We start from the raw sequence: 14,570 nt of genomic DNA on the forward strand, positions 1-14,570 counted from the left end.
AGGAAGGAAGGAAGGAAGGAAGGAAGGAAGGAAGGAAGGAAGGAAGGAAGGAAAGAAGGAAACCTAAGATTCAATCTGTCCCCTTAAGCAAGTTCATATGTAATAAAGAACTGAGAGGAACATACAGAAATTGCTTATTTCTAAGAACTTAAACACACAATTATGAAACTTTAGATTATTAACTTAAAACTGCGGTGTTTCTATTGCGCCTCTTAATCCACTATTACCATCAGTAAGTGTCATAAGCAAGGGAAAGGTTAGGTTACACATACTTCCATGGTTTGGTTTGGATTTATTTTTTTTTTTGCAATGTCATGATTATTTCTGAGCTATCTTAAAACCTTACTACAGAAAACCAGAAGAATAAAGTATAAATCGTGCACATAAAAGCCACCACACAGTAATCAAAATAATCTACAGCAACCGAATGGGTTCTCAGGGTAGGGTAATCATACTCGAAACAAAGCGAAGATTGCAACTGGAACCAAGGCCCCCAGCAGGGCTGCCCTCCTAGGGGGACATCCAGCATGGACCGTCCGCTGCTGGGTGACCTATGTGTGGGATGGGACCTGCATATGTGCTTCTGGGTAATCTTTAAAATTATAAATCTTCTACAGAAAACAGAATTTTGTGAAGAGCCGTCTCAGTAAAATCCTCATAAAATATCAACTACCATTTGTGCACACAGCTCTCTTAGTAATCTTCATTTATGGCAGACTCAGAATAACAAATATATCTCCTCTCATATGCAAAACCTAAGTACATAATCCTAACAATTCATTAGTTGGCAGATGAGAGAGAGTGAAGAAGAAACACAATGTGTCTACTCTCATTTAAAAATGTTTATTATTTGAGACAGGGTCTTGGTATGTGGCCCTGGCTGACCTCTTGGAACTCAATATGTACACCAGGCTGGCCTTGAACTCAAAGGCCCACCTGCCTCTGCCTCCCCAGCTGGAATTAAAAGTGTGCGCTAAAGCATCCAGTATGTTATTCTCATAAGTGAAATCTAGATTTCAGTGTGTGTGTGTGTGTGTGTGTGTGACAGGGAGGAGTGGGGGCAGAAGTGGGACTCTGGAGGGAGGATCTGTGTGTGGGAGGACGGGGAGCAAAGTGAAGGAGCGAAAATGAGCAAGGTACAATGAGGTATATTATTATATGTCATGATGAATGCTGTTATTTTGTGGGCTAGATAAAAATCCCAATAAAATGGGTGTGTGTGTGTGTTGGGGGGGGAAGAGGCTGTGAAATGGCTCGGTGGATACAGGACTTGCCACCAAGCTTGAGTACCTGACTTTGATCTAGACTCCACATGGCAGGAGAACTAACAAAAGCTGTCCTCTGACCTCTACAAGTGTGCCTCTGCATCAACAAACATTAAATCATAATTTAAAAAAAAAAAACAGTTTAGAGTCGTTGGTGGTAACTCACTTAGCTGTGTTGTAGTTAGCCTCACGGTTGCTGTGTTAAGACACTGACCAAGTGTGACTGGGAGGAAGGAAGCGCATAGCATATCAGGCTTGTTTTTCAGTTCCCTGAGGCCAGCACTGAAGCAGAGCCTACAGTGGAAAAGCTGCTTGCTGGTCGCTCTCCAGGACTTGCTCACAGCACCCATGAGCTGCTTATTCAACCCAGAACCCCTAGTCCAGATGGGTGAGCACTCACACAACAATCCTTAACCAAGAAAATGACACACACAGGCCCACAAGCCAATCCTCGCCTAAGGCGGTTCCTTAGGGAAGGGTCTACCCTTACCAGGTAGGACTAGTTTAAGTTGACACAAACTAGCTAGAACAAGTGGTTACGGGCAAGCAAGTAAGGAGTGCATTGTTCACCACTAGGTGGGGTTCCACTGTCTCATCCGAGGGCACAAGCAGCTGCGTAACCTCCTAACGCCACTTACATACACCTGTGTGCTTGCCTACTTCTTACAGCTATCATGAGGAGGAAGGAAGGGTGATGTCCAACTTTCTGGTGGGCAATATTATCCCTGAATTTGGAAATCAAAGAAGAATGAATTATAAAATACTTTCCTATCATCTTAAGTCTTTGTCTCATGTGCCAAACCAAGATTGAAAGTTTCCCTAAATGTTGACATTTGTGTGTGTTGTGTTGCGTGTGCATGCTTGTGGGAGCTGGTTCCCTCCTTTGAACCTGAGTCTAAGGGCTGAACGCAGGCTATCAGGATTAGCAGCAAGCACCTTTACCCACTGAGCCATCTCGCTGGCCCCTTTTGTCCCCCACCCCCAAGCCCCCATTTTTGGTTACTTGTATCTGGATAATATCTTTAACATTAAACTTTTTGTGCAAATACATATTTTCATCTTTTCCTTGTTTCCAAAAGCATTTTTGTGTAAATCCATGTCGAATGGAATCATGGCTTCTTTAACATACCCATTCCCCTTCTGTGCGTTTTCTGGTCTCATGACCAAAATCGTCACAATGTTCTATAGCTCTCAAGCACTGCCCGGGGAGAACTCAGCTCGGTAACTATTCACCTGTGCGTGCAGCTCCAGGTCCCATCCACAGCACCCTATGCTATCAGGGGGCAAGGTGCACTCGTAATCCTAGCACTCAAGCAAAGGCATGAGATCAGAAATTCAAGGCCACAACCCCACGGGCTACATAGTAACTTGAAGACCAATTTGAAGTACAAAAGACCCTATCTGAAAATAAAACCACGTAAAAACAAATGCCGAATGCTATTTGACACACACATGCATATATACTAATGTATACCATCCTCTCCTAAAATATGGTATGTGTTTCTGGTCAGGCCCCTGACCAGGTGGTGTACATCTGGCTTGGAGAAGCAATAGTAGATGAATATATATTAAAATTTCTCCCTGGAATTCTATTCCTTCCCCAGCATCAACACTAAGAACTGTCTCCCCCCCAGACAGGGCTTCTCTGTGTAGCCCTGGCTGTCCTGGCACTCACTCTGTAGACCAGGCTGGCCTCGAACTCAGAAATCCGCCTGCCTCTGCCTCCCAAGTGCTGGGATTAAAGGTGTGCGCCACCACTGCCCAGCATTTTTTTTTTTTTTTTTTTTTTGAGATGGTATTAGTGTAGCCCAAGCTGGTTCAGAACTTACCATGTCACCTAGGATAACCTTGAACTCTTGCTTTCCTTACCTTCATGTCTCAAGCACTGGGATTACAGCTGCACACCCAGCTTTGGAACCTAGACAGTGTCTTGTCTGTCAGGCCTGCTACATACCAACAGAGAGTTGAGTCTCCCAGTTTCTGGGAGGCAGTGGGCACTTTCCTACTTCTCTGCTGATATTCTGGAGTCTTCCAGAGGGATCAAGTGTAATCCAAAGGTACCTTTCCGACTCACTGGCTTTAACGGCACTGCTCAGACAGCTCTCCTCCAAATACCCACTGGGTTTTAGGTCTTTGACGTGCTCTTGCCATTCAGAAGAGCCTTGTTACGAAAGGGCCTTCTGCTCCTATCTTACACAGTGCTGTCAGCCACCACACCCAGCTCTACTTGCCGGCATTCATCACACAGACTATGGATAAGACACAGTTCCCCTCTCTTCTCACCGTACGCTGTAAGCGCCCTGGACATCAATCATGCTTGTATTACACAATGACCAGACCAGTGAGACAGCTCAGTCAATCAAAAGTGCTTGATGGCCGGAGTGGATGGAGAGAACTAACTTCCAGAAGATGTCCGCACCTCCACACACTTGCTCTCGTTCATACACATATACACAATAGTACATGATAATAATATTGAACCAAAAATAATGGTGTGACAGTATTTAGTTACCCTTAAATGGCTGTGAGCTCCTGGGTGGTAACAATGGGGGGTGGGGGATACAGAGAGAAACAGTCAAGTGGGGGCCAGGGGTGGAGAGAACATTTGGTTTTGATTACAGCTCTGCCACTAATTAGGGTGAGTCACTTAAACTCACTTCCATCAGGGGAAGGGGGAGAGTGCTTTTATCTCTCTCTAAAGAAAAGAGGGAACTCCAGGGAGCTGTCTCTGGGGGCTCTGGCTATTCTCAGAGAGGAAAGGCCCATGTCTACACCCAAGTGTGCATCAGCTGATTCATCAAAGCACAGCTGCTGCCAAGGAAGCGCCTTCATCTCTTCAGGAGCCCCCTCTTCTTAGTCAGCGGCACCTTCTGTGTCCAAACACCAGAACCACAACAAAGTAAATTTTGTTCTGGAAAAAATGGAGAAAAGGGATGCAAAGCCTGAAATCAACAAAAGCCACGTGTGCCAAGAGCCTTGGTGTCCCCAACATCTACCAACAGGGACTCTCACAGAACATAAAATAAAATTCCACTCCACAATCCAATGGATCATCATCAATCTTTATAGTAAACAGCCTGCTGTGAATGACAGAATTCTTGATCAGAACAAAAATCTCTCAGAGTTCAATATGACAATCGTCAAGTCAATTAAAAAGGAAAGTCACATGTTTTTAAAAAAATTCTCATTACAAATAGGTAGGAAAAAAATCCTTAATTTAAATGAGATTTAAGATTATCCTTAGTCATTAAATGTATTCTGAAAATAACATCGTGTTTTTAGAATACAAACAGTAATTACTTGTAGTACCCACAAACTAATGACAGTGCGTTCACTCACTGATGAATGAGACTCGGTATTGCATTTTCTCCAAGCGGCAAATTTAAGATTCCTACTGTTTAAAAAATACCACCAATACCACCAAAACCAAAAAACTTCTACAAACAAACAAACCACCAAACCAACTGTCAAGCAAAATATTTTTAATTAGTAGGCTGATCATAAATAAATCCACATAAAAGATTTAACAGAATTACAAAGTCTCATGTTTCTTTTGTGGACTCAATTCATAATATGCATTAGTCAACCTCATTCCCTCACTGTGACAGAGTTGTCAGCCACCATTGCAGCACAGTTTAAGCAATTCATATTCTTAGTTACATTTTACATTTTCTTTACAAATGTAACACTTATGTACATTATATATATTTTTCTATAGTTCGTGTACTGAAGCTCTATTGTCTTTACAGGGAAATGTTAAATTCATTTCATGAACATGAGTCGTTCCTGTTAAGAAGTAATTCATACAAGTGAGTACCACAGTGCCGCTGTCCTTCAGCATCTCTCGTCAGAGTTCAAGTTCAGAATGCTAACTGTACGATGACTCTATCTAGTTCTAGAGCATGACATGTCATTCCATGGTCCTCAGGTCTGCTGGCTGGCAGAGGGGCACTGCACTGCTGCTCTCCTGAGAGGACACATGAACCGACTCCGTCTGCTGCCTCAGCGTCCTTGGAGGGGCTCTGCTGTGTCTTGTTCTCTCTTCCCCTTAATCTCTGGCCCAAGCCTCAGACAGAGTGATGTGCATCGTTCTTCTAGCAGCAAACACCTCGTGTCCAGTCCCCTGTGTGCTTCTCCGATGGCTGCGGAGGTGCTCAGCTGACCCGGCTGTGCTGATGTCACTTACAAACCTGCTGCTGGATGTGAATCAGAAACTCATAGTAGGAGAGTGCGGCTTCCGTGCGGTCTTCAAGCAAATGCTGGAAAAACTCTGTTTTGGCAGGGCTCTCATCTCTGAAAGGCAGAAAACACCATGTATCTAATATATATATATATTATTACAAAGAAAAACTATACATTGCGGGCATCACTACTCCACGGACTTGAGGAACATCCTGAGATGTGCTTCGAGGAGAAGCACAGAAGGATGAGATCACTGGAGGTTCTGGAAGACTTACTTTACCAAGTGAAGGACAGGGCTTAACGGTCGGCTGTCCCTGAGCCAAGTCACAAAGGATCGAGTTCTTTCTGATGGAAGTGTGTCTAGCTCTGGAAGATGTGTCTGGTAAAAGAAACATAATTAGAAAACACAAACACAGGGGAACCCCGAGCATACCCTTCCCTCTTCAGGCTACATTCCTTTTAGAAAACATAACAGAACAGTATTTAATCCTGCAAGCATGCACGTACATACACAATTTCCACGAATACATTCACAATGAACAGCGTTTGGGAGAAATAATTTACTGTATCATACATCATACACTGTGTGATTTAATTAGAACAGCTATCCTCAACTGGCTTACTTTCTCCTTCTCCCTCTCTCTTGGTTTTTCGAGACCTGGCTGTCCTGGAACTCACTTTGTAGACCAGGCTGGCCTCGAACTCAGAAATCCGCCTGCCTCTGCCTCCCGAGTGCTGGGATTAAAGGCGTGCGCCACCACTTCCTGGCTCTCAACTGGCTCTCTTAAGAAGTCTTAGAAACCTTTCCCATGTCATAGATACCAGGGTAGCAATGGAGCTGTGTCTCTCAGGGCCGCCAACTACAAGCCTGCACTCTGCCCAGACACCCAAAGCAGCAAGCGCATGAGTGGAACTTCAGCTGTAGAAAACAAGTGTGCTTACTGGTAAGTGTGTGGCTATTTACATGACTACTGTATTGTGCTAGACGGCCCGGCAAAGCCTGCACAGACTGGGGACTCTGACAGTTTCCCGTTTCTTCTAATGCAATACTCAAACGAAGGCAATCACTACGCTCCAACCTCACCTTAAAATTACACAGAACTTAGGGAAAAGTCACATTCCAAGAATTTCATTTTTCTTTGATTTTAAAAGATTTACTTATTTGGGGTGGTGGTGGCGGCTGGAGAGATGGCTTAGTGGTTAAGAGCACTGGCTGCTCTTCCAGGACACCGAGATTCAATTCCCAGCAGCCATTTGGCAGTTTACAATTGTCTAGCACACAAGTCCTAGGTGATCCAACACCCTGTTCTGGTCTCTGTGGGCACTAGGCAGACTTACCCATAGGTAGCCATACACAGAGACAAAACACTCACAACATAAAAATCAATACATTAATTTAAAAAGGAAAAGTTTCCTCCTTCTGCCTAGCAGGAAAAAAAGGATGTATGTATGTGTCTGGGCATTTTCCCTGCATGCACGTGTGTGCACCATGTGCGTGCAGTACACTGAGGCCAGGAGAGGGCGCTGGATCCCTTGGAACTGGAGTTACAGATACTTGTGAGCTGCTGTGTGGGTGCTGAGATCAACCTGGGTCCTCTGGAAGAGCAGGGAGTTCTCAGCCGCCCTATCTCTTTAGGCCCCATCTTGGAACTGCTGAATTATCATTTAATTCATGTCAATAACTTACATTTTTAAAAAATAAGATTTCCAGAAGTATTTTTTGTAGCTGTTTTTGAGACAGTCTTACTGTATAGCCCTAGCTGGCCTGGAACTCACTATAGCGACCGAGTTTGCACTGAGCTTGCAGGTCTGCCTATTTCTTCCTCTCAGGGGCTGGGGTTAAAGGTCTCCATCATCACCATGGACATTTATTTACTTATTTGGTTTTTTTTGTTGTTGTTGTTTTTGTTTTTTTAGTCAGGAAGTAGTTGGGTTGGCCTTAACCCCCTGATCTTCCTTCACCTATCTCTCAAATGCTGGGATTATAGATGGAGATTACCACGCCTGGCTCAGAGAGACCTCCATATTTAACAATCAATACTTGGAGCCACATTCCTAGAGAATCATCACCATGTATCAGCACCTGTGAGCCTAATTAATTCCTAATGACCCCAATGCCTTAACTTACGGCTGGTCTCAAGGAAAACAACCCACTCTGTAAACCTTATTGGGCACAATAGTGAGATGCCCACTCTACAGCCCTGTACCCTGTTAAGATGGCTCGAGACAAGACCAAGTATTTCCCCTTAATTTCTACACAATCCCACCCCTCAGTCATCCCACCCTCCCTCTGGGAACTTGCCTGCTGGCTGCCTTTGAAGCATATTTTAATGAATCCTTTCTCTGTTCATATACCTGATGAATAACATTTACAGTCACATCAGCAGCCTTCTAGATTCTGTCTCAGAGATGGCAGAAAGGCCAAGTCGTGTGGAACTCCATTAATATGGCTTATCGAGAATAGATAAAATCTTAACTAAACAGTAGACTGAGCATTGACATGGAGGGGGAGGGTAACTGGACAGAAAGGGTTTCTTTCTTGAGTGTGATGGAAATGTTTAAAATTGGACAGTGTTGCCGGAGAGGCAGGATGAAAGGAAACCAGGGGAAGACAGAGCCCTGGAGCCCGGGGCATGGCTTCTGTAGCTGGAGTCAAGATGCTCACCACAAACCAACAAAGCCTGCAGAGGAGACAGGGCTAGGCACTGTGGCTGACTCCATAATCCTCAGCTCAGGAGGCTGAGGTGGGAGGACCCTGCAGATTCAAGGCCAGCCTGCAGTATGCAGTGAGTTCCTGGTCAGCGGAACTACATGCAGAGACCCTGTCTCAACAACAACGACACCCCCCCCCCCAAACAAAACAAAAAACAACAAAACAAAAAGATCACCTCAGATATCTACACACCAAATATTCCAGGTAAACTTACGAAATGTTTATAATCAACAACAGCAAACCTACATGCACATATAAATAAGATAAAACATAGTGAGGAAACTGTTGACATAGAGTTACTTCCTCACTCAGATCGACCATTCCAGCTCCATCAATGAGGAGAGAGGACACTGGTGTGCAGACATGCAAACAAAGCAAGTGGAACAGCACACTGGCAAGTCAGGTCTGTGTGAATACGAGGAGTCTGCTAACACTCCCTCACCCGGGTTCCATCCACCAGTCTCCCACCTGTACGTAGGCACTGAAGAATGTAAGACACAGGTTCACTGAAGGGGATTCCATGGTTAAGTGTCCTTCAGGGACGCCGCTGTTTTTGCGTCACCCACACTTGTGTAACCCCGCCTTTTTGTTCCTTACATAGGCTGAATAAATTCAGTGCTCGGGAGGCTGGTTGAAGGAAACACTTGCTCTGTCTGTCGTCTACAGTGCCCTATCCCAGGTCCACAGACATCTGCTTATCTCCCCCAGGAAAGTAGCACAACACAACAAAGTGCACTGACCATTTTCTGTGGTATTGATGCAAAGTCAGGGTATCCAAGCACATTCTCTATGAAGTTACTGTCACAGCCTTTGCCAACCCAAATGTAGAAAACCTGAAACATTAAAAGGGAGGGGGCAGAACAGGACATTCAATTCCCTAAGAGAAAATCGATCACAACTGATGGGGGTTATCATACACATCATCATTACACCGTCTCACACAAAATCTAACGACGAGAAAGGAGAAGAATCAAAAGCAGCCCCCGCTGTCTTTGCTTACATTTTAAGGCTTCTTGTAATATTTTACATTCTTCCTCACTTAAGGTTTATTTATTTAGGGGCTGGAGAGATTGCTCAGTGGTTAAGAGATTCTCGGCCCTTGCAGAGGGCCTAGGTCTGCTGTCAGCATCCACATGGTGGTTCACAAGCATCCCTCTCCAGCCCCAGGGATCCAAAGCCCTTTTCTGGCCTTTCCAGGTGCCAGGCACCCATATGGTACATGGACAGATATGTGGGAAAAATACTTGTGGGCATAAAGTGAAGAATTTAATACTTCATTTATATTCTTTCTATGTGTGAGTATTTTGCCTAAATGAATGTCTGTGTACCTCTTATGTCAGTGTACCGAGGCAGATCTCCTGCAGCTGGAGTTACAGATGGCTGTGCGCTGCCCCGTGGGTGCTGGCAACCGACTCAGTGAGCCACTGTCTCTCCAGCCCTTCGTTTAGCTCCCGAAAAGGAATGTGCTGCTTTAATAAGATTGAATCCCTGGCCTTCCTTCCCATCCCCTCTCAGCTCCTGAGTTCCATGGTGTGTTCACTTGTCTTGACTACTGGGTACCCCTGCCTCCACTCCTGAGCAATGGTGACTTCTCTGACCCTCTAGCCACTGGCAGAATTTCTAGCAATGGATATAAGTTGAACTACAAAAGAAATTCTGGAGCTGCATTTGAATGTTATGATTCTGATGGTAGGAATTTCTTTTCTGACTATCTCTAACTCTGATTATTTACTACTTTATGCTAATGTGCTGTCCTACTATGGGGTCTAAAGTAAACTGAGCCCCTGTGCCAGACACAGACTCCTGGGTCACAACTGACTATACCCCTGTCTGCTAGGTGAAAACAGGGCCAGACTGGGAGCTTTGTCTGCCAGGCAGAGCAGAACCTTGGCTGGGAGTGATGCTTACTGAGCCGCAGTCCATGAGGAAAGCGCCTTCTCTGGTCAGCTTCTCTGCAGACAGCTTCTGAAGCGGTGGCTGAGGTACTACTCTGTCATTCACATGGATGGCACCCTGAAAGAAAAGGTAGAACTCAGCCAGAGAGCAGATCTGCGCTACCAACACTAAAGTACGACGCTTCCGTATCAGAGAATGAGAACCCTACTGACTGAGTACCATGGCTCCACAGTAGGAGAAAGAGGTTCAAATGGGTTCCCATTTGAAAGGTAAGAATGCCAACTGGATCCTTTGTCTCATTCACTTCCCTCCTGAGGTCACTGTTAAAAACTACCACAGCTGACTGCTACTTTTTACAACATAATACTATGCATGGAATGAATATTAAGCCCAAAGAACACAGCCTGAAGACAAGGAAGAAAAGACTACCCAGCTGTGCATTTAATTAATTACTAGATAACAGAGCTGGCTTACTGTAACTAATACTGAAACCTGGGCACATCACAAACTGCCGAGAGCTACAAAATGTGAGGGGGGGGGTCACTCGGTCACTTAGCTTTGAATCAAATATTAAAAGTAAGCCGTGCTGAGCCCCTTCCCACAGGCTGATGGCATCTGAAGGTCCTCTCACATACCCAGATCTCTAAGTCCCTATTTGAATGTTTATCTCCACAGACAAGAGCATGGAAGAACGAACCTACAAAGTTCGGCGTGACACCAAGACAAAAGCGTAACTGTGCTCGCTCACGTACACACCTCGTCTGTCAGCCTGTCTATCCTGTATAAGTTGGGATGAATCATTTTCATGAGATGCACAAGCGGCTGCGACTTCATCTGGCACATGGCATAGACACGGTCATCCAGGCGTGTGCTCGTTCCTGTTCTAAATGCTTTCTGCAAGGAAGAAGACACATGATCCAAGTGAAGCATACACGTACGAAGTGAAGAGCAAGCACACACACAGTCACTGAAAAGCTAGTCTTCAAGTCCACACTTGATTTCAAGACTCAGCTGATATTTAATAGGCAAGAAAGTAAACTAGTTTCTCTCAACTATCTTGTTCTTGCGGGGAAAAACATGAACAATCTTCAGGTTGCTGTACCTCACAATGCCCGTTAACAGGATACAACACTGGACAGAAAGAGAGTCAGTAAACCTTAGACCTTTCCCTTAACAGAGAAGGGCTGGCTTTGACCACGTCATAATTCAAACTGTTCATTCAAATGAAGGACAAAGGACATATGCTTTGACAGGGGTCAGGGTTGCCTCTGAGCACCTCCATATCCCACATTTTCCCCCAGTCTTCAAAAGTCTTAAACCGCCAAAGTACATAATCCTCTAGCTAGGAGAGCAGAGAGAGGGGAGGGAAGAGAGAGAGGGAGAGAGAGAGAGAGAGAGAGAACGAACGAACTACCTGTTTGAGAAGTGCCAAAACATAGAGTGGGAGTAGCTTAAGTGAGCTCGGTGCTGTCAGGGTGGAGCGGGGCACACTTGCCACAGCGGAGCTGTAGGCGGACAGGGGATCCACCACAGCATTCACCAGGGCATCCCTGGCATCCGACAGGCTCGATGACACTGAGCGGTCCACAGCTGCAAAGCAACCAAAGCAAGAGTGCGCTCAGCCTCTGGACTCCAGGGAGTGCTCTCTTGTAAGTGTGTGCTCACACACATGCACACATACGTGTGCAGAGTTCCTTCTACATGTTAAAATCCTGGAGGAGGAGCAGTGTGGATCAGTGATGTAACCCTTTGTGTCCTTGGTTCAATTCCTAGTGCTGCCCAGTGAGGTGGGACGACCAGGTGTCTGTCAGCAATGCTATTATAATTCTGCACCAAGTTAGTAATAATGGCTGCTTTCTAGTGTATGTGAGAAATAACAAGGTTCACTGCATGTTTATCCATGAAAGAAAACACATTAAGAACAAAACCCTCTGCAATATATTAATGCTGAAGGCTTCTTTAAGCTTCAAAGTGAAATATACTTTTCTGAGTGTAGTTCTACAGCAGCTACGCATCAAATACAGTCCAATCACCAGGCAGTAAAGTTCTCTGTCCCTGTCTTGGCAATCTGTTCTCCATAAATTTCCTTTTACTGAAGGTCACGCATTTGGAGTCACATTTGCATTTTCCTGTTCGCAGCTGAGCTGTATTCTACAGTGTGGACGTGTGGTCTACAGTGTGGACGTGGACAGTTTACATATTAGCTGAAGGGGATCCTGGTTTTTACAAACCACAATCCCCCAGTAGATTTAACCTAGGAACTAATTTTTAAATGTAAGGACAGTCTAATTCATCCTGTAATAGATAAAAATGCATTGGAATTTTTTTTAAATTGAGGGATTTCTATAGTTTAAAAAAAAAAAGTAGAAAGTCCCCAGCTTGGTTTTAGGTTAGGTAAAACATGCATTTCCCGTTTTATCATATGCTACTCACCCATGTTGGCGAGAAGGCAGACAGCGGCTTGCACATCCACTCCTGCATAAACGTCAGCGAGGGAACTTACGACTGGCAAGCACAGTGTATGCACTCGAATTCTCCGCTCGCCTAAACAAAGCAAAGCACAGCGGTCAAGCACACTAGGCTAAGAGAGAGCAAGCATCACCAGCTCACTCACACTGCTGTTCTGGCATCAGCACCAACACGCTAGAATAGAAAGGGCTGTCATCAATACGCTTTGAGCACCTTCTTTTATTGGTTTTTGGTGCTAGGAACTGCTGGGCAAGCACTATAGCACTGAGCAACACCCCCAGTCTAATTAGCATGCTTCAAATAAAATATTCTCCAGAGACTGGAAAGATGGCTCAGACCATAAGAACACTTGCTATTCTTGCAAAGGACCCAGGGTGAGTTTCCAGCACCAATATGGCAACTCACAACTGTCTGTAACTCCAGTCCTAGGAAATTAATGCACGCTTCTTGCGTCCACAGGCAACAGGCAAGCATATAGTGCACATATATACACACAGACAAGAAATTCACACATATAGGATAAAATAAATCTAAAAAAGATTCTCCAATCCTGTAAACTATGAACATATATCTTACATAGTAGTTTCTAGTTGGCTTTGATCTTTTACAAAGATTTTATTTGTAATAACTATATATATAATATATATACGTATACACACGTACGTATAAATATGTATGTATGTGTGTGTACACATACACATATATACACACATACAGGTGTGCATGTGCACACAGAGGCCAGAAGAGGGTGTTGGATCTGCTGGAGCAAGAGACACAGACAGCTGTGATCTGCTCTATGGGGTGTTGGGAACAGAACTCCAGCCTCTGGAAGCAGCAAGTGCTTTAACTGCTGAGCCACCTCTCCAGAGTTTCTAGTTTAATTGCAGAGTTTCTAGTTTCACTGTAATGTTCTTCTAAATTACACTCAACTGAGTACAGTATCACAAAGTGTACACTGTCAAGAAAGAAGTGAATTCCTTCCTTGCTGCAATTCTTCATGTTATGGAGCCCCAATGCAAAGGACGGTGGCCTCTGTGCTTGCGAGAAACATGATGATGAATATTGAATTTTCTACCAACTAAGAAAATCTCACAGCTGGTAAAATAGCTCAGCAGGTAAAGACACTTGCTGTCAAGCCTGGTGACCTGTGTTTGAGCCCTGAGACTCACTTGTGAAAGGAAGAATTGATGCCTGCCAGTCGCCTTCTGACCTCCACATGTACACTGTGGCATTCCTGCTCATGAGTACACCACACAGAGTAACTAAACATAACAAAAATCCTTGTAAGTGTGCTGTAAACAAGGCTGGGGAGATGGCTCGGTGGTTAAAAGTGATTCCAGCTCTTGCAGAGGACCTGGTGACTCCCAGCACCCATACGCTGGCTCACAAGCACTGGCAACTCTAGGACCAGGAGATCCAACCCCCTCTTTTGCCCCCCCCCCCATGAGTTTCTGTATGCATGTGGTACACATGAACTCACGCACACATAAGTAACAAATCTATTTTGAAGGTGTATTATTTAAGGATTCAAAGTGAGTTAGGAAGAGAAAGAAACAACATACAGTCACCTACAACAAATGCCATTACCCTCACGGCACAGCATGCTTTTCTCTCTCTACTAAAACGGAAGTGGAAAGAGGACCCATGGCCACAAGCCATGCCAGTTTGGAGAACATTACCTTTGCTAGATGTGTACAGCAGGGCTGTCTGAAAGCACACTAAGGAAGTATCTGTCAGGCTTTCTTCGATTGACAACTGTACTGCAAACCCAGCATCGGGATTGATGTTGGCAAGAGACAGTAAGTCGGTGGAGCGGACAAAGAAGTTCCCGTGGAATGTGTGCATTGAGAGCCCTGAGGGGAAAGGGAGTGGGCATGAGACAGCATGAGCAACACCCTCCCCGCAGCCCGAGCCGCTGGCCGATGCTCTAACTAAACAAACAAACTGACACGTTCTCTAAAGGGAGCCTACGGAGTCCACCTATATTTATATCTAGACGTACCATCACAGTCTACATGCAAGTCTAGATCAGACATAAATATAAT

The 14,570-nt window shown here is 44.8% G+C and overlaps 1 protein-coding gene across 3 annotated transcripts in view; it reads right to left on the reverse strand.

The window, feature by feature from the left end:
* Window positions 1–4,318: 4,318 nt before the first annotated feature.
* Window positions 4,319–14,570, reverse strand: part of Sec24b (SEC24 homolog B, COPII coat complex component) — a 73,490-nt gene continuing 63,238 nt past the window's right edge. For all 3 annotated transcript variants that reach the window (XM_029475011.1, XM_021158257.2, XM_029475010.1), the window contains 8 exons: window positions 14,205–14,378; window positions 12,490–12,600; window positions 11,471–11,646; window positions 10,813–10,950; window positions 10,069–10,173; window positions 8,901–8,993; window positions 5,723–5,826; window positions 4,319–5,558 (listed from right to left, as the gene is read on the reverse strand). In XM_029475011.1, the coding sequence (XP_029330871.1) occupies window positions 5,444–5,558; window positions 5,723–5,826; window positions 8,901–8,993; window positions 10,069–10,173; window positions 10,813–10,950; window positions 11,471–11,646; window positions 12,490–12,600; window positions 14,205–14,378 (1,016 nt within the window). In that variant the 3' untranslated portion in view covers window positions 4,319–5,443. The remainder of the gene's footprint in view (window positions 5,559–5,722; window positions 5,827–8,900; window positions 8,994–10,068; window positions 10,174–10,812; window positions 10,951–11,470; window positions 11,647–12,489; window positions 12,601–14,204; window positions 14,379–14,570) is intronic.

Source organism: Mus caroli, chromosome 3 (genome assembly GCF_900094665.2).
Source record: "Mus caroli chromosome 3, CAROLI_EIJ_v1.1, whole genome shotgun sequence".
NCBI classification, from domain to species: Eukaryota; Metazoa; Chordata; class Mammalia; order Rodentia; family Muridae; genus Mus; species Mus caroli.